This window comes from Acinonyx jubatus, chromosome C2, assembly GCF_027475565.1.
Source record: "Acinonyx jubatus isolate Ajub_Pintada_27869175 chromosome C2, VMU_Ajub_asm_v1.0, whole genome shotgun sequence".
In the NCBI taxonomy this organism is placed as follows: domain Eukaryota; kingdom Metazoa; phylum Chordata; class Mammalia; order Carnivora; family Felidae; genus Acinonyx; species Acinonyx jubatus.
Genome location: NC_069384.1, coordinates 120,890,359 through 120,915,013, shown reverse-complemented (window position 1 = coordinate 120,915,013; position 24,655 = coordinate 120,890,359). Strand labels below are relative to the sequence as shown.

The 24,655-nt window shown below is 44.9% G+C and overlaps 1 protein-coding gene and 1 long non-coding RNA gene across 3 annotated transcripts in view; one reads left to right on the top strand and one right to left on the bottom strand.

The window, feature by feature from the left end:
• Positions 1–22,682, top strand: part of CLSTN2 (calsyntenin 2) — a 603,018-nt gene extending 580,336 nt beyond the window's left edge. Inside the window, exons 11-17 of the mRNA XM_027061727.2 lie at positions 6,381–6,529; positions 8,442–8,659; positions 18,265–18,435; positions 18,909–19,054; positions 19,162–19,285; positions 19,952–20,136; positions 22,008–22,682. Coding sequence (XP_026917528.1) covers positions 6,381–6,529; positions 8,442–8,659; positions 18,265–18,435; positions 18,909–19,054; positions 19,162–19,285; positions 19,952–20,136; positions 22,008–22,211 — 1,197 coding nt within the window. The 3' untranslated portion in view covers positions 22,212–22,682. The remainder of the gene's footprint in view (positions 1–6,380; positions 6,530–8,441; positions 8,660–18,264; positions 18,436–18,908; positions 19,055–19,161; positions 19,286–19,951; positions 20,137–22,007) is intronic.
• On the bottom strand, positions 42–19,998 carry LOC128315295 (uncharacterized). 2 transcript variants are annotated; one of them, XR_008297973.1, is made up of 3 exons: positions 19,867–19,998; positions 8,885–9,087; positions 42–8,781 (listed from the first exon to the last, which is right to left on the bottom strand). It is a non-coding gene; the product is annotated as an uncharacterized LOC128315295 (long non-coding RNA). The 2 variants fall into 2 exon arrangements; XR_008297972.1 differs by having other exon boundaries at positions 42–9,087.
• Positions 22,683–24,655: the final 1,973 nt, after the last annotated feature.

Genomic DNA, 24,655 nt, shown 5'->3' with positions numbered 1-24,655 from the left:
GGCACATTTCATATAGGCACCCTCACATGTAGAACCTAGGGTTTGATCCTTGACCAACTGTTTGTGTTGTTTCCTTAGCGTTTTGTCAGCCCAGTGATGCAGAAATCTGTCCTCCAACCGCCCCCCTCTCTGTCTGATTCTGGGTTTGCTCCCTGCCTCTGAGCTGCATCCGCTCTGCTGTGGAGCATCCCGTGAGACCATAGTTTCAGGATTCCGGCACTACAGAACACATAAACCAAAGATACTGGACTGAAAAGCCACACATTCTTAGGATCATAAATGGAAAGGCATGGCAGTCTCTCCAGAGCAGCCAGAGGCTGTGAAAAGAGGGGGTGTAAACTAAATGGCACACACCACCCTGGAGGGTGGGGAGGCTCTTCCAACTTTCTAGGAGGCCACCTGTTGATAAGCAGTCACCGCAGAGGATCCTTTTCCATCCTTAGAGCACAGCTGGCAAGAAGCAGAGCACTGCGGGGAAGTTAATGATAAGACACACAATTTATGGTGTACCCACTGGGGGCTATTCGAAGTTCATTAGCCCTACTCCTCACAACAGATTAAATGTTATGGCCCCATTTCAGAAATAAGGAGACTGGGACTCAGGGACTTGCCCAAAAGAAGTCTGTGCTCTTTCCTCCATACCAGCAACTCAGAGTAGAAGGCATTCTTGAAAATCACTCAGACTTCCTTCCTCCTTGTCCTTCCTCCATTGATCCCTCATTTCATTCCTGAATACTGTTGTTCTCTTTTACCTGTGCCTCACCTCTTCCCTCCTCCCTAGCTAGTCAAAGGAAGTGAGGTCTGTCTCTAATTAACAGAACTTTCCGTCTGCTCACAGGACTGGCCCGGGTCCTCTTTCCACTTGTTTGCCCCCGGCTCATGCCAATTTCTGAATATTTGTCCAGCCTGGCTGGAGTCATTAGATGGCTGGGGTGGTTACCGTCTCGTACCCATACATGACACTGTGGAATAGCCACGTTCCTGAAGAACACCCTGTTCTGATTTTCATAACATACTCCCTGCCAATTTGTCATTTCTACCATGTGGAAGAGTGGGAAAGAGCAAAAACTTTGGGACAAGTTACTCCCAGGTTCAAATCGTAGTACGAATATTTACTAGCTGGGTGACCTTGGGCAAAGGCATGTATTCCTTTAAACTCCAATTCCCTCATGTATAAAGTGTAGTTTGTTGTGATGTTGTGGGAACTGAATTCTATGTATGTTATATATAGATACACACACACACACACACACACACACACATATAGGGAGAGAGAAAAAGAAAGATACATATATGTGTAGATAAGATGATAAATACAGATACAGACATAAAGATCTTCCTTAGCAAATCGAATAAATAAAATCACAGTTGTCTTCTCCAACTGGGCTGGTCTTGCACTTGCCCTTGATGCTGCCCCAGCTTCTTTTGAAAGGTAAACCAGGTGACACTTGTAGCAGAGGAGCCTCAAATGTGGCAAATCTTCATCTGGCCCAACCCAGAGGAGCTGGCAGGCGTCCAAGTGAATGGCTAGGTGCCTGGAGTGCCGTGGCCAGCCTTCTCTGGAGGAACAGACCTAGGCTTTGGCCAGGAATTTCACTGATCTCCCAGCCTGCTAGGTGCCTGGTGATATTGGCTGGCCCTCTAAGAGAACTGACTATTCCCAAAGGCCATAGCTTTGGGGATGTCTAGTAGTTTCTTAGCTCAAAGAAAGGAATCACCATGGCCACAGCACAGCTTCCTAAAGGAAGGTGGCTGCTATCACCTCTTGCTGGGTTCCCAGGAAGCCATCTCCTGTCCCTGTGTAATGCTAATGCCACTGTGTGTCTTACACAGAGACCTAACCTCAGTCATGCCACAGGGTTGGTAACACTGCAATTTAAATTTTTATGTTTTATATTTGAGAGAGAGAGAGAGAGAGAGAGAGCAGGGGAGGGGCAAAGAGACAGAGACAGAACCTGATTTTTTTTTTAATTCTTTATGTTTAGTAACACTACAATTTAAAGCAAACAAAACATGGGCGCCTGGGTGGCTCAGTCGGTTAAGCGTCCAACTTCGGCTCAGGTCACGATCTCACATTTGGGAAGTTTGAGCCCTGCTTCAGGCTCTGTGCTGACAGCTCAGAGCCTGGAGCCTGCTTCGGATTCTGTGTCTCCCTCTCTCTCTGCCCCTCCCATGCTCACGCTCTGTCTCTCTCTTTCTCTCAAAAATAAACAAACATTAAGAAAATTTAAAAAAACTAGTTTGGTAGAAGGTTTTGTTGATCCTGCACGAAATTTATTGCTAGTCCAGTGCCCACCTTCATGCCCTGTGGCAGCTCTGGGGATGGTCAGGCAGCCAAACTAGGGTATTAATTGGAGATCCAACACATGGCCTAACCCATCCCCTCCTTAGGTGGCTGTGGTGGGAATGTGCCCCCTGCTGATTGCCACAGTATGCTGCTGCTAAGAGCCTCTGGAAGAACTGTTTGAGGTTCCTGTTCAGCCCTTGTGTGAAGCTTAGAGATCCGCCACCTCTGCAGGGCTTATTATTCCATCTCCTGTGTCTCGTGTGCTAGACCCTGTGGTGACAGTGAGGAAAAGTCTATAGACCCTGCCCTGGAGGTGCTCACAGTTGGCTGGGGGAGACAGACAACAACAGCTCCATGACTCTGCTATAGCAGGGATGGTGCAGGGCAGGGTTGTGGGGAGGTAGGGGGGCATAAAAACACATGGGAACAGAAGTGGTATTTTAGAAGAATGAACTTGAATCTCCGAATGACTTACAAAACACTCAGAACAGGGCAGCTCTATGGCTGAGCACACTAAGCTAGTGAGTCATCCACAGCAAGGGAGACGCCAACTGAAAAGATGACTGTGGCATCATCACCTGCACATATATCCGGGGCTCCCACACCCAACAGAGGGGTTGGTGCTCTGATCTCCCAGATCAGAGAGACCCTGCTCAGGGCACTGAGGGCAGAAGGGAACTGGATCATAGGATAAGAGGAGTAGTGAAGGCTGCGGTATACCTGTGTGGGCCAAGACTCAGGGCAGAAATAATTACAATGTTAAGAATTATAATAAAAGCTATCTAGGACTGAACACCCTTTACACACTAGATTCATTATATACATTATCTCATTTAAGCCCCAGACAGGCAGGTATTAATATCCCCATTACTTTAAATGAGGAGATAAAATCTGGAAAGGGCAAGTAGTCCAAAGTTGTTGTATCCTGTAGTCTGTACTGTAACTGGGGTACTGCAACCCGCACAGCCCATGATCTTTCAAAGATGCCACATAGACTTAGGTAAGCGAGAATCCTGCCTGGGAGGAGTTCAATTTTTCCAAATGGGTTTAAAACGATTGCAGTAGCAAATAACTCCAAAATCCCTATGGTTTTAATGCTTAAAAGTTTATTTTTCTCTGACATCAAGCCAGGGAGGCAGTGTGGGGCTTCCGCCTACAACGCCAGAGCCACCAAAGGGGAGGAAGAAAAAGGCTAGAGCATTCCAGGGGGCTTTGACTACCCCAGCCCGGAAGCCCCGCCTCACTTCCTCTCACACCTCATTGGCCAGATGTGGTCACGTGGCCCTCCCACACACAGCAGGAGGCCTTTGCAAGTGTAGCCTCCAGGATGCCAAGGATGCAGAGGTGAACAGGGTTTAGCAAGCACTGATGACTCCCACAGAGCCATGACTATGGAAACAGTGACTGAAAAAAAGTCCTTTTGGAGAGTAACCTGGAGGTGATAGGAGTAGAATGTGGGCCAAGGGGGAACATTCACTCATTCATCTGATGGGATTATAGGGCACTAGGGCTAGGTTCTGGAATTCAGGGATAGGAGTTGGAGTCCTTGTCTTCTGTGAGCTCGTGGTCACTGTACTACAGTAATTATACTGCCATTTGAAAAGCACTAGAGGAGCCCAGTGGGGACGTAAATGAGTGAAGTTGGGGTGGCCTCAAGGAGGAGGTAACAAAATACTCAAATGATAGTTGAAGGAGGCAAAGTGGAAGCTATTGATTGGCTAGGGGCCACGCTGCAAGACTGTATGCGGGTCAGTATCATCAATAGTGCTCATGGGACATCTACTTCGTTTTACCCTCCAGACACAGAACAGGGAACTCTTAAAAAGGCATCCAAGTCAGGGAAAAGTTCATACAGATGGATTTTTCCTTAATCCCCTGAAAACATACTCCGTCTCCTTCCTGGTAAGATTAAACCTACACTAAATGGTAAATTAAAACTACATGAAGGTAGCATCTATCACCTATCAGGCTGGCAAAAATCTCAAATGACAGCATATTCTGTTGTTGAGGTTTTGAGAAAAGAGGCATTCCCATATGCTGGGAGAGGGAGCCTGTGTTGACATATATAATCCCTAGCAAGGGGGAATTAGGCAACATTTGTCCAAACTTAAAAGTGCATAGACTGTTGGACCTAATAACTTCACATGGAGGGATTTATCCAATACATAGATATTTGCATACATATGAAATGTGTACAAGATTATTCATTGTGGAACTATTAGTAAAAGAATGGCAATAATCCAAATGTAACAAACTGGTTGAAAAAATTACACAGTAGAATATTATACAACTATAAAAAAAAGTTTATGATGTACTGATACAGAAAGATCTCCAAGATTTGAGCTAAGTGAAGAAACAAAGTACGATAAAGTATGTAAAAAGCTACTTTTGGTTGAAGAAAGGAGAAAAAAGGAAATCTATATTCCTAAGAATGCTTACATATAACTTTCAGGGTAGGCTAGGTCATGCTGCTCTAACAAGTGACTTAAACATTTCAGTGGCTTATCCAACTTTTTGTTGTCATTGTTCACACCTAATGTCCATTACATAGATTGGCTTCAGCTCAGATCCATATCACCAGCACTGTGAGACCAGGCTGCTGGACCAGACCCTAAGGGAACTTGGCAGGTTTCATGGCAGAGGGAAAGGGACATGGCAAACCATGAACTAGCTGTGAAATCGTCTACATGAGTGTGAACCAAGTAATACTTCTGCCCACACTTCATTGGCCAAGCAAGTCACATGACCACTACTGACTACAAAAGGGAAAAATGTGTGTCTTGCAGGGAATGGTTCCATAGGTCACATAATCAAGTCTACTGACAATAGGTCAGGCATGTATAAGCCTCCCACTGGGAGGGGAAGCAGGTAATCATGAACAATAATGCAATTTGCCACTAAGAAAGTAATAGAACACTGATTACTTGTGGGACAGGATATTGGAAACTGGGTAAGAGATAGGAATAAGATGGACACTTTCACTTAGAACATATATATATTTGAATTATGTGAATATATTATCCAAAAAAATGTTGGCATAAAAATATATCCAGATCAGGGGTGCCTGGGTGGCTCAGTCAGAAGAGCATGTGACTCTGATCTCAGGGTTGTGAGTTCAAGCCCCATGTTGGGTGTAGAGATGATAGATAGATGGACAGATAGATAGATAACCAGATCTCCTGTTCCTCTGATATGAACTTTGGATACATAATCTGAATGCACTGATAAGCTCCTGACATCTTACTGACAACAGTTCCTAATAATTCCTGCTCAGAAGCATGTGAAGATCAGTAAGTCAGACCAGCACCAAAGCAGTTCTCTGTGCTCCATTTGGAGAAGAGTAACTGCTCGGGCTTTGCAGAGAGAAGCAGAAGTCTGTATCTGGTTTATCTGTCTTGAGGACTCAAGTGACTTGGTGGAGAGCATTATAGCCCCGGGGCCTTCACCAAGTATGGGATACCAGGGACTCTGAGTGAAATGAACAGATAACAGACCTGGGACAGCTGGCAAGAGTGTAAACAGAAAGTGAGCAAAACTCTTGGGAAGGCAGAGTGGAGCACCAGGAAAAAAAAGACCAGGAATCAGATATAAGGAGAGCCGTTAACTAAAAAATGAGCTTTAAGGTCAGAAGCTAAGAAGATGGCCATGAATCAGGAAGGGGAGCACAGGGTGAACTGAGGAGGAGTTCAAGGCCAAAGACAAGACCAGTGAAAGGAGCAAAACCCCAAGTTTCCAGGCACTCAGCTGAGGGGGCAGTCTGTCTAAGGGCTGAAAGGCTGGTCAGGACCCCACAGCAGCACAGAGCATGGGCCACCCTGCAAGGGCTAGATCACAAGAGACCTGTGATGGGGATCCAGAATCTTATGCTATGGCTTTGGAGTTTATAACCCCTAAAGGTCTTAAAGGGGAGGCCTGGAAGCCCTGCCAGGGGGGCGGGGCGGAGCAGGAATTGTTTGAGGGGTTAAAACACTCATCTGTGCTCATGGCTGCTGCCCTTGCAGACGCTCTGGAGACACCAGGCCTTTGTGGTCCATGGAGGTGGAGGGCTCCGTCGCTGATCATTCTCCCCCATGATGCCCCTTTCCTCCTCTAGTACCACTTCAACCCCTCGCAGTCCGTCCTGGTGATGGAAGGTGACGATATTGGGAACATCAATCGTGCCCTCCAGAAGGTCTCCTACATCAACTCCAGGCAGTTCCCGACGGCAGGTGTGCGGCGCCTGAGAGTCTCTTCCAAAGTCCAGTGAGTAGACAGGTGCTGGTCAACTAGGGGCCCAGGTGAGGCGGCAGGGATGGGGCATGCTCCCTGGCAAAACAGAATTCACCTTTCTTCAGCTAATTCTCAATTTCTCTGCTGTCCCTGTGAGGGTGCCCCAGTGAATCAGTGTTCTCCCCTTGTTGTTCTTAAAGAAAATGTTCTATTGCTTTGTCAACACCAATCCAGCATTCTCCATTTAATTCAGAATCTGATGTAGTACTGCTTTCTGTAAATTCTCAGAAAGCTTGGTTTTAAGTGGTCTGATCTCAGGGTACCGTAGCTGGTGGGTACACAGGTGCTTAACAAATGTTTATTAAATTAGCTTCAAATCACCCAGCTTTGTAGAGATCTCCTAAGTACCATGAGTGTGAAAAGAGGGTGTGGTTCTTGTCCCCAGGGAATCAGAGTTCAATTAAGGAGATGCGACCGTTTATTAGTGAAATCTGTGGCTACCTCCCTTCTTGGCCTGTCAAGTCATCTCTCAGCCACAGCAACTGCCTGGGAGGGCAGCAAAGGGGGGACCCCCAGAAAAACTCCTGAGAGGTGGGAGTGGAGTCACCCAGCCCCTGGAGCCAGGAGAAGAACCCAGAAGGCCAGGAACAAGGCAGGGAAGAATGAGGCTGCTGACTGCCACATTACTGGGCCCTGGGATAGGTGCCATTAGATTAGGCAGCAATTAGATTGAATAGTTGTAGTGACAGAGAAGGTGCATCCACCTTCACACTAAGGGCCACCCTTGGAGGCCTGCACCAGGGAGCAAGCACCTCCGGGTCAGCTGCAGTCAAGTAGAGGGACTAGGCTGGCCAGTCTCTACCTCTGGGACCAGGTTTCCATAAACTGATGAGGGACAGGGTACCTTCCAGGGTTGGTGCAGCAAAGGCCAAAGTCGGGAGCAGGAGACAACCACCACTCCCACATCTGGCCCACCCCAAAGAAGATGTGGCTCAGCATGATGTCCACCCAGACTGCACTTCTCTCAGGAACTTTCCCAAGAGATACAAGCTGATGGCCGCCACAGCTGGAGTCAACTCAGCGTTCTCAGAGCAACCATCTGGGCCGCCATTATAGCCTCTGTCTTTGCCTAGATGAGTGATAGAGTTCCAGTGACAGAGTGTGATAAGGGTGTTGGATCCGCCAACATGATGCATGAGCTCCACGGTGCAGGTTCTGGGGTCAGCCTCTTTTCTGTACGTCATCACCTTGAATCCTTCCTACTAAAAGGTAATTAATTATTGTCATCACCATTGTATAGATGGAGAAACTGAGGTTCACAGGAGTCGTACCTTGCCCACAGTCACCCAGCCCAGTGGTGGCAGAGCCAGGCCATGGACCCTTATCTAACTTCCCAGGCCTTGCTTGTGTTGTCACACCATTCTGCCTTCTGGATATTTCTGTGGCCGTGCATCAGGAGGAAGGAATGTGGTCAGCAGCACCACAGCTGCAACAGGGACACTGTGAGATGGCCTCAGAGAGAGAAAACACACAAAAGCACAGGAGAGTTTAGCCCCGGGGTCTCAGCAAGGTGCCGCTCCTCGACCAGTTAGACAACAATTTGCTTACCAAATCCTAATGCACATCTGAAGCAGTTGCTATCTAATTCATGTTGCCACTGATTACTTTGTTAAAGGATAATTAAAGGTTTAACAGTTACTTGTTGCTGGTATCGAAGATTCCCATTTCTCCCAGAAGCCGATCTTCCTAGGCCCCTAGATTGCTATTGGCTTTGACTTTAATGTGGCTTTAAATCTGAATGTCTGTTGACACAGTCAGAGACTCTGAGGCAGTCAGGATACCTTGTTGAGAACGAGAGATGGCTGCGTGGATCCTTGTCCACAGCCGCGCGATGTATGGTTTTATCACTCGCTCGTCAGTGCCGTGACTGCAGCTGTTTTCCCAGGTGCTTTGGAGAAGATGTGTGCATCAGCGTCCCCGACGTGGATGCCTATGTGATGGTGCTGCAGGCCATCGAGCCCCAGATCAGCCTCCGTGGCACGGACCGCCTCTGGAGACCCGCCGCCCAGTTTGAAAGTGCCAGAGGGGTGACCCTCTTCCCCGACATCAAGATCGTGAGCACCTTCGCCAAAGCGGAGACCCCGGGTGAGCCGAAGGCCACAGGTACGGATGCACACTGGGTTGTGGGGTGGGAGCCTTCAGTCCTCACAGTCGCGTCAGGTCACGCTTGAGAACAACAGCGCTCTTCACCACAGCAGGGAATTTCTAATAGCAAAGCAAACAACCTGGAAACAACGCAGATAAGTAACAGGTGGGAAATGAACCACTTGGCAAATTGGGGTCTGCCCGTATACCCATGTGTTAGGATGTTGGAGGGAGGGCACTTACCAAATGGTGGACGAAAGAGGGCAAGATGCAAATTACAGAGTACCGACACATACTCAGAAAAATGCCAGGAAGAAAAGGCTAATGCTAACCGTGCTGTTCTCCAAGAAGCGTAAGAGCCCATTTCTCTTTGTTCCTGTTCAGTTTGTGGCAAATGCAAAAGGCTCTACAGTGAGCGTGTATTGTTGTGATAATCAGGAGAAAAGCTAAAGAGGCACAAAGAAAAAAATCTAGCTGCACCTTAATACACACATGGTAAAAGGACTTATTCAGCAGCATTGGTCTAAGCTCTTCAGAAACTTCCCGATTGTGCTTTCCAACATGTCCATCATTGGGAGATCCATCTGGCGGAGGTGGAGTAAGTTGAATTATCTGCCAGGGAGAAACACTCAGTTGCACGGAAAAGCTACAGTGCATTCAGCTGGCAGAGAGTGGTGGGTGACAGGAAGGATAAAGAAAGAAGGAAGGGAAACCCAGGGCCCAGATCTACAGGGGAAATACCTGTTTAACTGTCCTTTGTGGCCTCCCCCAGGAACATACTTCCAGCTCTCCCTCTCCCCCTCCAAAAGCACTGCTGATGATGTGCTGGTGCCTGTGGGCCAGAGTGCCTGAGAGGCTGCTCCTGTAATCCCAAATCCTCATTGCCTTAAACCACCCTGGTCCCTAGTGAATGGGGTCCCTCAAAAGGCAGCCCTTCTTAGCTCACAAAAATAGATGGTGTCTTACCGCTTGTCCTGGCAGGGCCGTTTCCTAGTTATACTGCAAGGTGCATTCAGTCCTCTGGTCTTCCGCCTTCCCCTCATTTGTAGCTACCATCAGACAGAAAAAGGAAGGGCTTGTGACCACCACGGTTGCAGGCTGTAACTGAGAGTGGCTGAATACACTAGGCCTGACACTGGCTGACGGGCAGTGGCCGGAAAAGCAATCACCTGGGTGTCTGTCTTATAAACTTGCTGTTTATGAGAGGTGTGGGCAGAGCATAGAGCCACGTGCCCAAGAGTTCTTATTGGTACTTTGTTTATCTTACTCTTATTGTGCCTAGAATAATTATTATGGGTGCCTTCAATAAGCAGGCTAATGGCATTTGCCACCAGGCCTCAGTGACCCACCCCAGCATCATCATCTGCCCCTACTGACTTCCTCCTCTTTGTGCTGTTTCGGTACCAAAGACAGGCAAGTTCCTCATGCCTACCCCTCTCCCTCACACCTCCATGTTCTCACCTTTACTCATGCTCTAGCCTCTGCCTGGAAGGTCCCTCTCCCTTCCCATGTGTGTTACTCTCCCCCCTCCCGCTCTGATCCCTAGTCTGGGCTGGCTCTCCTGCTCGTAAGCCTCCAATAACATGCTTTCCTGTAATGTACATGTGGGCTAGCCCTCAGTGGCAGTTATCTGTTAATTAAGCCAGACCAGGGGCTCCATGAGGGTTCCACTATGGCTGATTTGCCTAAATGCCTGAGCCCAGCACAGTCCCTTCAGCACAGTGGGAATCCAGAGAAGTATAGACACAAGATAGAACCTGTAATGCAGTCATGAAAGAACAATGAGAAAATAGCCACACCATGCCCCCTACCTAGTGTGAGCAACCAGCCAGCCACATGGGGCAGTAGGAGTAAGGATGACCTTAAGGGACCTTACAAGAAACTCACAAAAATCTCCAGAAACCTCGCAAAGGCCACTTGAAATACAGATACACATACGCTATCATTAATGATGGGCCCTAAATGTATATTCATAGACTTTCAGATTTTGCCAGTGATCCATGAAACCATTGGGATTAACAAGCATTTAAAAATTAATCATATGAAATTATTTATAATAATGTATATCCAGTGAGAGCAAAAAGTATTTTTGGTATCACTAAAAAATTAAAATAGAAAATAATTATTTAAAATAATTCTCCCCTCTTTAGTAAATGCTTTTTAATTTCTATTTTCATAAATGTTTTATAATCCACAAAATATATTAGTCCACTTTATAAATAAATAACCATATTTAAATGATCTTGGTTCAGAAATGTAAAAAAAAAAAAAAAAAAAAAAAAGGCTGTGAAATCAAAAACACTTAGACTACTAGCCCAAAGATTATGAATTTATAAACCGTGGAATCAGAAAGTCATGGTTTCTGTACCAGCTTTTCCCCTACTATCTGTGTAAGCCTGGGCAGTCCACCCCACCCCTGAACCTTCCATCTCACCATTGGTGAAATAAGGATAATAATGGCACCCCCACTTAATATCTGTTAAGATTGTTTGCACAGTGCCTGATCCATAGCAGGCACTCCATAAATCCCACTTTTTTTTTTAAGCCAGTATAGTTAACATACAGTGTTCTGTTAATTTCAGGTGTACAATACATTGATTCAGCAATTCTATACACTACTCAGGGCTCATCATGATAAGTGCACTCTAACCTCCTTCACCTATTTCACCCATCCCCCCTCGGATAACCATCAGTTTGTTCTCTACAGTTAAGGGTCTGGTATTTTGGTTTGTCTCTTTGTTCGTTTGTTTCTTAAATTCCACGAGTGAAATCATACAGTAATTGTCTCTGACTTGCTGCACTTCAGGATCCATCCATGTTGTCATAAATGGCAAGATTTAATTCTTAGGTTGAATAATATTCCATAGTGTGTGTGTGTGTGTGTGTGTATATACACACACACCACCTCTTCTTTATCCTTCCATGTAACAGTGGACACTTGGGTTGCTTCCGTAATTTGGCTATTGTAAATAATGCTTCAATAAAAGTAGGGGTGCATATGTCTTTTCAAATTAGTATTTATGTATTCTTTGTGTAAATACCCAATAGAATTACTAGATCGTATGGTAATTCTATTTTTAATATTTTGAGGAACCTCTATACTGTTTTCCAGAGCAGGTGCACCAGTTTGCACTCCCACCAATAGTGTGCAAGGGTTCCTCTTCCTCCACATCCTTGCCAACAGTTGTTTTTTCTTGTGTTTACTTTAGCCATTCTGAGAGATGTGAGGTGATGTATCATTGCAGTTTTTATTTGCATTTCCCTGATAATTAGTGGTGATGAGCCTTTTTTCATGTGTCTAATGGGCCATCTGAATGTCTTCTTTGGAAGAAATGTTGGCTCATGTCTTCTGTCCATTTTTTTAATTGGATTATTTATTTTGGGGTATTGAGTTGTGTAAATTCTTTATATATTTTGGATACTAACCCTTTATCATTTGCAAATAACTTCTTCCATTCAGTACGTTGTCTTTTAGTTTTGATGATTGCTTCTTTTGCTATGCAGAAGCTTATTTCCATGTAGTCCCAATAGTTCATTTTTGCTTTTGGTTTCCCTTGTTTCAGGAGACATACCTAGAAAAATGGTCCTATAGCCATTGTCAGAGAGATAACTGCCTGTGCTCTCTTCTAGGATTTTTATGGTTTCCAAGTTTTACAGTTAGGTCCTTAGTCCATTTTGATTTCATTTTTGTCTATGGTGTTGGAAAGTAGTCCACTGTCATTCTTTTGCATATAGCCATCCAGTTTTCCAAATACCATTTGTTGAAGAGACCATCATTTTCCCAAAGTATAGTCTTGTCTCCTTTGTCACAGATTAATTGACTTATATGCATGGGTTCATTTCTGGGCTTTCTATCCTGTTCCATTGATCTATGCATCTATTCTGTGCCACTACCATACTGTTTTGATTACTACAGCTCTGTAGTATATCTCAAAATCTGGGATTGTGATACCTCCAGTTCTGTTCTTTTTTTTCAAGACTGCTTTGGCTATTTGGGGTCTTCTGTGATTTCATAAAAATTTTATGATTGTTCTGGTTCTAGTTCTGTTCTAATGCTGTTGGTATTTTGATAGAGATTGCATTAAATCTGTAGATTGTGTTAAAATATAGTCATTTTAACATTTCTTCTTCCACTCCATGAGAATGGGATGTCTTTCCCTTTGTGTCATCTTCATTTCTTTCATCAGTGTTTTATAGTTTACAGAGTACAGGTCTTTCATCTCCTTGGTTAAGTTTATTGCTAGTTAATTATTTTTGGTGCAACTTTAAATGGGATTATTTTCTTAATTTCTTTTTCTGCTGCTTAATTGTGAGTGTATAGAAATTTGTTTGTTGATTTTGTATCCTGAGACCTTACTCAATTCCTTTATCAATTCTAGTAGTCTTTTGGTGGAGTCTATAGGGTTTTTTAGATACAGTATCATGTCATCTGCAAATAGTGAAAGTTTTACTTCTTCTTTACCAATATGGATTCCTTTTATATCTTTTTGTTGTATGATTGCTGTGGCTAGGACTTCTCGTACTATGTTGGATAAAAGTGGTGAGAGTGGATATTCTTGTCTTCTTCCTGATCTTGGGGAAAAATCTCGGTTTTTCACCAATGAGTATGATGTTAGCTGTGGGTTTTTCATCTGTGGTCTTTATTATGTTGAGATATGTTCCCTCTAAACATACTTTGTGGAGGATTTTTATGATGAATGGAATTTTTACCTTGTCAAATGCTTTTTCTTCATCTATTGAAATGATCATATGTTTTTCATTTTCTCTCTTGTTGATGTGATGTGTCGTGTTGATTGTTTTGCAAATATTGAACTACCCTTGCATCCTGGGAATAAAACCAATTTGACCATGGTAAGTGCTTTCTTTAATGTATTGTTGGATTCAGTTTGGTAATATTTTGTTAAGGATTTTTGCAACTATGTTCATCAGGGATATCGGCCTGTAGTTTTCCTTTTTGGTAGTGTCTTTATCTGGTTTGGGTATCAGGGTAATGCTGTTCTCAGAATGAATTTGGATGCTTTCCTTCTTTAATTTTTTGGAAGTTTGAGAAGAATATGTATTAACTCTTCTTTAAATGTTTGGTAGAATTCACTTGTGAAGCCATCTGGTACTGGACTCTTGTTTTTTGGGAAGTATCTGATTACTGACTCAATTGCACTACTAGTGATCAGTCTGTTCAAATTTTCTATTTCTTCCTGATTCCATTTGGGGAGATTATATGTTTACCCATTTCTTCTAGGTTGTCTAACTTGTTGGCATAGGATTTGTCATAATATTCTCTTACAAACCTTTGTATTTCTGTGGTGTTGGTTATTTCTCCTCTTTCATTTCTGATTGTTAGTCCTCTTTTTTTCTTTTAATGAGGCCAGCTAAAGGTTATCAATTTTGTTCATCTTTTCAAAGAACCAGCTCCTGGTTTCACTGAGCTATCCTATTGCTTTTGCAGTTTCTATTTCATTTATTTCTGCTCTAATCTTTATTATTTCTTTGCTTCTACTGATTTGGGGTTTTGTTTGTTGTTCTTTTTCTAGCTCCTTTAGGTGTAAGGTTATTTGAGATTTTTCTTCCTGCTTGAGGTGAGCTTACGTTGCCATAAACTTCCCTTTCAGAACAGCTTTTGCTGCATCCCAAAGATTTTGGCCCATTATATTTTCATTTGTCTCTATATATTTTTTTAAATTTCCTCTTGGATTTCTTGGTTGACCCTTTCATTGTTTACTAGCACATTCTAATAGCCTGCATGTATTTGTGTTCTTTCCAGGTTTCTTCTTGTGGTTGCTTTCTAGATTCATAGCATTGTGTTTGGAAAAGATGCATGGTATGATTTTGATCTTTATGAATTTATCGAGACTTTATGACTTAATATATACTCTGGAAAATGTTCCAGGTGTAATAGAAAATGTTTATTCTGTTTTAGGATGCACTGTTCTGAATAGATCTATTAGATCCATCTGGCCCAATGTATCATTCAAAGCCACTGTTTCCTTGTTGATTTTCTGTTTGGATGACCTGTCATTTATGTAAGTGGGGTGTTAAAGTCCCCTACTATTATTTTATTATTCTCAACTATTGTGCTCACTTCGGCAGCACATATACTAATATTATTCTCCACTAATTCCTTTATGTTTGTTATTGGCTGCTTTATGTATTTGGGTGCTCTCATGTTGGATGCATATTTACAATTGTTATATCTTCTTGTTGGATTGTCCCCTTTATGATTATATAGTGTCTTTTGTCTCTTGTTACAGTCTTTGTTTTAAAGTCTATTTTGTCTGAGAGAAGTACTGCTACCCCAGCTTGCTTTCCACTTCTATTTACATGATAAATGCTTTTCCATCCCTTCACTTGCAGTCGGCATGTTTCTCTAGGTCTGAAATGAGTCTTTTGTAGGCAGCATACAGATGGGTCTTGTTTTTATTTGTTTATCCATTCCATCACCCTGTGTCTTTTTTAGGAGCATTTAGTCCATTTACATTTAATGTAATTATTGGTAAACATGTACTCTCTGCCATTTTGTTACTTGTTTTATAGTTGTTTTTGTAGTTCTTCTCTGTTCTGTTCTTCTCTTGCTCTCTTCTCTCACGGTTGGTTGGCTTTTTTTAGTGATATGCTTGGATGCCATTCTCTTTATTTTTTACATATCTGTTCTCGTTTTTTTGATTTGTGGTTACCAGTAGGTTTGTATATAACATCTTCTGCATTTAGCAATCTGTATTAAGTGAATGGTCCCTTATGTTTGAACCCATTCTTGACTCCTCTCCACCCCACCCCACCCCCATTTTAGGTACATGGTGTCATACTTTATACTCTTTTGTGAGTCCCTTGACTGATTTTTATAGATATTTTTTACTGCTCTTGTGCTTCCTGAATTTCTTACTGCTACTTATGGTCTTTCCTTTTCACTCAGTGAATCCCCTTTCCCATTTCTTATAGTGCTGATTTAGTCACCATAAATTCATTTATGTTTTGTTTACCTGGGAAACTCTTTCTCTCCTTCGATTCTTAATGATAGCCTTGCTGGATAGGGTATTCTTTGTTGCAGGGTTTTTTTCCCCTTTAGGCACTTTGAATATATCATGCCACTCCCTTCTGGCTTGCAAACTCTCTGCTGAAAAATCAGCTGATAGCTTATGGGGCTTCCTTTGTATCTGTTTTCTTTTTCTTGTTTTAAGAATTGTCACTACTTCTTGCCATTTTAATGATTGTATCTTGGTGTGGGCCTCCTTGGGTTGATTTTATTGGGGGCTCTCTGTGCCTTCTGGATCTGTTTTTCCCCCCACATTTGGGAAGTTTTCAGGTATTATTTCTTTAAGCAAATTTTCTACCCCTTTTCTCTCTTCCCCTGGCATCCCTATAGTGTGAATGTTGTTATGCTTGATGGTGTCACAGAATTCTCCAAGTCTCTTTTCTCTTTCTGTCTTTCCCTCTCTCTCTCTCTCTCCCCTGTTCAGGTTTATTGCTTTCCATCACTCTGTCCTCCAGGTTGCTGAGCTCTTCTCCTTCTTCTAGTCTACTATTTATTTCATCTAGTGTATTTTTATTTTCAGCTATTGAGTTCTTCATCTCTGGTGATTTAGGTTTCCTCTTTGTTGAGGAACTCACTGAGGTCCTTTACCCTTCACCAATCCAGTGAGTATCTCTATAACTTTAAATTCTGTATCACAGATATTAATCTTCTCATTTTTGTTTAGGTCTCTCGCTGTGATTTAGTCCTGTTCTTTCATTTGGGACATATTCCTCTGTCTCATTTTGTCTAACCTTCTGTGTGTAAGCAATGTCAGCTACATGTACTGCTCTTGAAAGTAGTGGCCTTATGAAAAAGAGGCCCTATAGTGCCCTGCAGTGTCCCCTGTTGACTACAACCTGGCACTTCAGGAATGTCTCCTATGTGTGTTGTGTGTGCTCTACTGTTGTGGATAAGTTTTTGCCTTCATCACAGTAGTATCGCACTGCAGGGTTCTTTCCCTGTATTGCCCTCTAAGTAGCTTTTGTTAGTGGATGGGGCCTGCAGTTAGATCAGATATCTTCCCCCAGCCTACTACTAGGGCTGTAGTCTGGCTGGTATGTGTGATTATCATCCCCTTTTCCAAGGCCAGGAATCTCTTTGGAGCAGTGCTAGTCCTTTTGGGGTTGCTTACACACTGCCAGGCTTGTGGCACTACTTTGGATGGGCTCCAGCCAAGGGCATTTTGGAGGGGGCCAGTCAGCAGAATTTGGGACATGGCACTTGGTTTTAGCAAGGTTTATGTACATCTGCTATGGGAGGGGACATTTCTGTAGGTGAACCTGGGTGCAGTTGCACTGCTGGCAAGTTAGGTAGCATGTGTTGGTGCTGTGCTGGTTCCTGTAGGTGTCTGTGTATCTAGGCTGGGGAGCAGGGGAGGGAAATGGTACCCACCAGCTCCTTTGTTCCTAGAGCAGTCTCCCAATGACCTCTGCCCCTCTGCACACACTTTGAGAATAAAAACAAATCTCCCTTCAGTATACTCTGGGCCTTTGGCTCCCCCAGAGCCAAACCCACTAATTTTTAATGTTCTAGGGGTTAAACCAATTTTCAGAACTCATGAAATTATACCCAACTGGTTTTCAAAGCCAAATGGTATGGGGATTAATCTTCTCTGTGTAGGTTCCCCATCCCTGGGGTGCCTGGCATGAGCGTCTGTGTTTTTCCCCTATCTGTACCCATGGCATCCCTCCCTCCCATGGACGCGTTTAGCTCCTGAGTACATCTCTTCCCTTCCTATCCTCTTCCATGTGGCCTCTTCTCTACATTTAGTTTTGGAGTTTGTTGTGCCAGTCTTCAGATTATTTTCTGGGTTATTTACACTAATGTGGTGTTATCAAGGTATGTCCCTGGGACAAAGTGAGCTTAGGGTCCTCCTACTCTGCCATCTTCCCCAGAAGTCCCAATCATTTTTAAGTTAGGACTGCCAACCTGTCCAGCATTCAAATATTCAGACATCCCTTTGGGAAATTTGTGGTCATAAAATCAGGCAACGATGGTTAAACTGACCAAAAGCTTGACAACTAACCAGTTTACTTAACCATTTGATTGTATTAACAATGCTTCTCTCTTTGAACAATGTGTAGTGATATACTCCATATGAGCCCCTGGGTTAGATACTGAGGAGTCATTCCTAAAAAACTAGTGCCTCTACCCTTGAAAAACCCAAGGTTTGTTGGGGGTCACAGACACATATACCATGACGCCATGGGGAAAGCTAGGGAAGCATGGTAGAAAGGCACTTACCTTTTGCTTATGAAGCACCTAACTAGATGCCAGACACGATCTTCAATCCTCTCAAGACCCTCACTCTCTTTACAGATGAGGAAAGAGAGAGGTAGGTAGTTTCTCTAACATTCTAAGCATCTCTGTAGCAGAGCTGGTATTCACATATCTTTTGACTATGATTTTCGTGTTTCTCACACAAATCCATGCCCTCCAACCTCAGGGCCTAGCTGGGCGTTCATCTGAGCAGTGAAGACAGTGGTTGGGATGGCACAGCCTCTTCCCCTGACCCAGCCTGACCCTGGGGTGTAGTCGCAGAGGAGGAAGATGACATACAAGGCCTGCTGTCTGAGTTGTCCTCATGCTTGTTTCCCATGTGTCTGTCTTCCCTCAGCCCCCAAATCAGCAGTCTTAGAAGAAATGCTCCATAACCTAGATTTCTGTGACATTTTGGTACTTGGAGGGGACCTGGACCCAAGACAGGAATGCTTAGAGCTCAACCACAGTGAGCTCCATCAGCGACACCTGGATGCCACTAACTCCACCGCAGGTTACTCCATCTATGGTAAGGCCACACTTGGCCCCTTCACCTGGTGGTCTCCTTTCAGAGTGCCTTCATGCAAGAGTCATGAGTGTGATGGCACTCTGGCACCTGTGGAATAGGGGTCATGCGGAGACTCTTGACCTCAGAGCATGGACTTATAGCCCCTCCTTCCATGAATTACTCCAGTATCTTGAGGCTCCGGCCCACATCTCATTCCTGGGAACATTTACAGAAAGTAGGTGCATGCTTTATCTTATAATGTTTGATCTCAGCAAATATTATAGCAGCATTTGACAGACTGAGGCCAAACATTCTGGTCAGAGACCAATGTATTTGGAAATCCTGTGGGTCAGTTGAATTGACTCCTTAGAACTTCTGTGCCTACTCATTGCCCTTAAGCATCTCAAAATTCAGGAGATTCACAAGTCTCAGCAGCCACAGCCTGTATCCCCCATCTTCTGCCTTCTTATGACAGGTGTGGTCTCTTGGCACAGGTGTGGGCTCCATGAGCCGCTATGAGCAGGTGCTGCATCACATCCGCTACCGCAACTGGCATCCAGCTTCCCTGGAGTCCCGACGGTTTAGAATCAAGTGCTCAGAACTCAATGGACGTTATACTAGCAATGAGTTCAACCTCGAGGTGAGTGAGCCCTGCTATCATTAGGGAATCTCACACCCACTTGTTCCTCATTTGTCTGGGCCCACCTGCCACTCTTGGTCAGAAGCAGCTCTCCCTGCTCTTCCCAGGTCGGCATCCTCCATGAGGTCAGAATGTCAGACAAGGAGCACGTCAGCCACCTTATTGTGCAGCCTCCCTTCCTACAGTCTGTCCACCACCCCGAGTCCCGGAGTAGCATCCAGCGCAGTTCAGGTAGGTGGCCTTGGAGGAAGGACCTCAGGATACCAGGTGGTCACTGTGATTGAAGACCACCCACTAACAGGTATGGTGCAGGAGCTACAGGTACCCAGAAATGGGAAAGCTGGGAGCCCTACCTCTCAGATACTCACAGCCTCAGTAAGTGCCAGCCAGGGAAAGAAGTTACACACAACATATCATAACAGAGTTTAGTACAGAGTACTAGGGTAAAATCTTCCAAGTCTTTTAGGCCTCAGAGCCACATCCTGTGTGAAGCTTTCCATGAACCCCTTCATATGCTCACACACATGCATATGTACACCATATTGGGGTCTCCCACCCTTATTTCTGTTCTCGTCTTGCCATTTATATTACTGTCTGGTGGGCCCTCCCTCCTTATGAAATTCCACAGTCACCTGCCTGTCAGTGGACGCTGCCCTAGAGTCTGAGGGGGAAAGCCAGAGATAGAATTGACATCAGTTATTTCATTTACTTCCCACAATTACCCATTGTATAGATGAAGAAAATAAAGCCCAGAGTAAGGAGCTGGTCCAGAGTTGTACAGCTGAGAAATGGTAGAGCAGATTTTAACCTACACATGGATGTTTCATTCACACGCCATCCCAAGACTGAGCTAGTCCTTCCGTTCACCATGTCACGTGGATTCCTTCCTTGTTCCAGTGGTCCCAAGCATCGCCACAGTGGTCATCATCATCTCCGTGTGCATGCTGGTGTTTGTCGTGGCCATGGGCGTGTACCGGGTCCGGATCGCCCACCAGCACTTCACCCAGGAGACTGAGGCTGCCAAGGAGGCGGAGATGGATTGGGACGACTCTGCGCTCACTATCACAGTCAACCCCATGGAGGTGATCCCCGTGCAGGGGCTGGGATCTTGGGGCAGGATGCTTCCCCTCCACCAGCTCCACCTTTCCTGTGCTGGAAGCCCTGCCCCAACTAGCCCAGCCCCACTGACCCTTCCCTTTTCTGAGCACCTCCAGCCCACGCAACCTGCATGGACCATACTTCCCTACCAGCTGCATTCACTGATTAAAAACATGTGAATTGCTCTCACCCTACAAACAGAACCAGACATTTCTTAAGACAAGCAGCCATGTGGTGTCTATCCCTTGCCTCCCCCATAGTATTTAACTCAGAGCTGACTAACACTTAAAAACTGAGTATTGAATTTTTGATTAACAGTGTAAATTAGATGGCTTTGCTCCATACTGCCTGCAGAGCTCATGTAAAGGTTCAGAACAGGTTAAAACAAAAATATAACATCAATACTTGCCATTCAGTGAGGCCCCATTATACCAGACACTGCATAAGGAGCTCTGTATATACCACCTCATTTAATCTTCACAGCCCTCTGTGAAGTAGGGGTCCTCATCCTCACCAAGGTGGGAACCAACTCTGAGAGGAAAGTAAAAGTGCTCAGACTTATACAGCTGGTAATGGCATTGCCAATATTCAACTCAAGGTTACCAGACCCTAACATTCATAACTTTCAGTTAGCCAGCAACCTCCAGCATCCACCCATGAGGGTCTAAGACCCCAGCTCTGGACATACAAATATCAAAGTACCTTTTGGTCTGCCCATGGGCCCTGGGTGCTAGAGGCAGGAGCAGGGAGGCAGGGGAAGATCAGGAAAAGTCACTGAGAAATGAAGATTCTCCCAGTTTGGTCCTCAGCGTCCCCCGAAGTTGGCCTCATGCTCCAATTTCATAGCCAGAGTGCCAGTGCAGCTCAGCTTCTTCTAGCACACTGTGTAGGTATAATGCTGAGTGCACCACTGTAGGAACACCAGCATCTCCCCCTCAGAGAGCTGAGCCTCAGGTGTGGCAAATAAACCACTATGCCTAGAACAATCTGAGTACCAGGCAAGAGTGTTCTTACCGAGGGCTAACCTGCTGATTCCAATGGTCAGTGAAGCATGAGTAGGGAGATCCATTGAGGCTCAAGTATTCAGGAAAGATTTCCTGGAGGAGGTTAGCTTGAGAGAGGCCTTGAAGAATGGGGGCAGGGGGCAAAGTAGAAGGGAAGCCACTCCAGGGAGGGGACACAATCACACAACAGCAAACACCAACTCAAAACATAAATCCAAAACTAAGATTTTGCTAGAATCACCAAAAAGCTGGCCAGGAGGGTAGGGGGAATGGAACTGGAAAAGAGTGGGGTTGAGTTTGAGGACACAAGTCTCAGAAGGTGAGGGAAGGCATGGAAAATGAGGACCATGGTCCTTCCCAAAGGAGTATTTCGGAGGGGCAGTACACCTGAGTCTTGGCTTAAAAGACGACCTGCTACCAGAGAATATAATCTCACCTGGGAAAAGGCCGTAAGCTTAAATGCCATTATCTCCTGGAAAAGCAAACACTTAAGGCTTGGAAAGTTCCATACAGACAGGCTTCAGAAATGCCAGAAAGCAAACCTTGGCATAAAAGGCTCATTAAATGATGGAAGGGATGGGCTTCAATGTCTTGTGTTTGAAACACACAATTTACCTTGAGTGCAGATCTTAGAATTTGCTATTTCTTCGCTGTCCTTAGCCCTCCCATTTCCCTTTCACCAGAGGACTGCCCATCCAGGAGGCAGATCTCCAGGCCCAAGGATTTAGCGTGAAGGGAAAGGAATTCAAGGGGCCCAAAATATTCCCTTAGTGGAGGAAGAAACGTCTAGGTTCCAAAGCAGCTTTTGCTCAGCCCCTGATGAGCATATACCTTCTCTCCCTGACATCCAGAAACATGAAGAACCAGGGCATGGAGAAGAAGAGACTGAGGAGGAAGAGGAGGAAGAAGTAGAGGAAGACGTGAGCTCCAGCAGCAGTGACTCAGAGGACAGCGAAGAGGAAGAGGAGGAGGAAGGGATGGGCAGGGGCAGACATGGGCAGAGTGGAGCCAGGCAAGCCCAGCTGGAGTGGGACGACTCCGCCCTTCCCTACTAGTGCCCGGCTGTCTGCGCCCACCCACGTGTCCCTTTTGTAAGCCTCACCCCAGTGTACACCTAAGTCTATCACATGTCGCCTCTGATTTCTAGGACAGGTCTGGGCAGGCCCTCCCCAGTGTCCTGGAAGCCACCCGTTATGCCTTGGGCACTCCCTATGTCCCAGCCCCAGGGTAGTTCCAAGAAGCCCAGGGTCATTAGTGGAGACTTCAAGGTGGACTTTGTCCTGTAGCCCTCACTTTTCCTGCCCTGGGCTCACCCAGCATCCTGCCGGCCAATCTGCAGAGTTCTGCCGTTGCTTTTCTCTGCAGGGAAGAAAGTAAGCCTTTATGTCACTCACCTCCCCCGGGTTCCCCATGGCCAGGGACCTTGGGTTCCAGCTCACTGTGCGTGTACCTGACCCAGTCTCCTCTTCCACACAGACCAGCAGGTTCTCTTTACCTGACTCTTCAGGTGGCTTCACACAGGCAAGGTGGTCAGACTTCACACACAAGAGGTCTCAGTCCTTGACACTTTAAAGGAAAATCCTTGTTGAGGCAAAATTAAATGTATAGGGAAAGGTTCACACATAGGCGCGTGCACACCCACATGCATACATACACCCTCCCCAGTTTGGAGAACCTTTCCCCTTTATCCTTTTGGAGGCCACATAAAGCTTAGATGAAAAGTCCAAAACCAAGAATAGGTCCTTGACCACAGCAGGGCCTGAACCCCAGCCAAAGCTATCTGCAAACCTACCTGCCTTGGTGCCCTGCTGGGGGCTGCCACCACAGGACATTGCAGAAACCAGGAAGCACGCCACAGAGGCACTGCCCCAGGCAACAGCATGACAAGCCTGCAGCCAGGGACCAGAAGGAAAGGCTGATGAGATGAGCAGCTAGGCGTCATGGTGGGCACAGATCTGGGGGACAGGGGTGAATGGTGTCTCCTGAGCCAGAGGTTACCTCATCACCTCATCACCTGTCTCACACTGTTTTTCCTCTTAAAAAAATACATTCCTCTTGGATGTATTAGGACAAGCATGAACTGTGCTGGATCTAAAATGAAAAGTTTGGAGATCTGAATGCTAGGAATTAGAAGCATATCTGTGATAGTAATAGCCGCTGCTTTAGTCTCATAAAAGGAGCAACACTTTGGGTGGAGGGCAAATAGATCTGAAAACCTAATTTCTTTCTTTCTTCTTATTTTAATAAGAAAATCTTTTCCACCTCCATCCTAATGTGGACACCTCATGATGAGAACTGTTGCTATAGTAACTCATCTGTGCTCTTTTGTGACCAAGAGAATAGCAGGCAAGAAACAGGGCCATCCTAGGACTTCCACGAGGCTCTGAAACCATCTTTGTTTTGAATTTCTTTGGCTTTGTCCTCAGTATGTACAATCTGTCCCCATCCTCCTGCAGTCCCTACCCCATCCCATACTGGCATAGGCACAGAGCTGGCCCCTAGTCACAATGGCATTCAGGTTCAAAAGAAGAGAATCTGTTCATTTTATTCACCATGTCACCAAAACAGAGCATAAGGGGGACCATCATCAGTGTCTTCCACCCAGTGAGGATCCGTGATAGGCCTTTGCAAAATTCTGATTCAAGAAAACTACCTTAAGTGGCTTTTTCCACCACTGAAAGTGGTTTTTGCAGATCTGTTCCCTCCTTTGAGCCTCACAATAATTATATCAGGGAGTTGGGATATCTATTGTCAGGAACATTTCCCTTAAGAGTAAACTGAGGTTCAGAGATTGAACATCTTGTTCAGAGGCATAGACAAGACTAGACTCCCCACCTTCCACTCTTGGTCCAGTGCCCACCACCCTGCTTCTACTTATATTCACACTTATGCAGCTAACAGGCATTGCTGAGGACCTACTGTGTGCTAAGCACTCAGCCAGCAATGATGGGAAACGATAAAGCTGAGATGAGCTCCTCCCCCTCAGAGACATAAAAGTTGCAAAGGAGAAACAAATAGGCATAGAAATTATACAAGAGACCGACACAGAGTGGGGAGAGAAGTCACAGGAAGAAGAGGAACACAATCACAAGTGCTCTTGTTTTTTCCTTCTTAGGGAAAAATGAAGGGAGAAGTTTGGAATTTTATATTCATTGAATGGAAATAGACACATCTGTGAATTCTCCCAACCAAAAAATAACCCTTTTCTATCAGGCTGTCTGCACGTCTACAAGGAGAAAATAGGTAACGCTGCTTAGCCCTCCCAATTCCCTTAAAAAATTCTCCAGTTGGGCATTTAGGAGCTAACAGAATTCTCCCAAAATTATGGCAGTAAAAGCCAAATTTATGGTTTAAAACTAACTTTTGTTATTCATAAGATAATTTGTTTTTACTGTTTCAAGTTTTTATATAAATTCTAGGTAGTTAACATTTAGTGTAATATTAGCTTCAGGAGAATTTAGTGATTCATCACTTACATACCACACCCAGTGCTCATCAC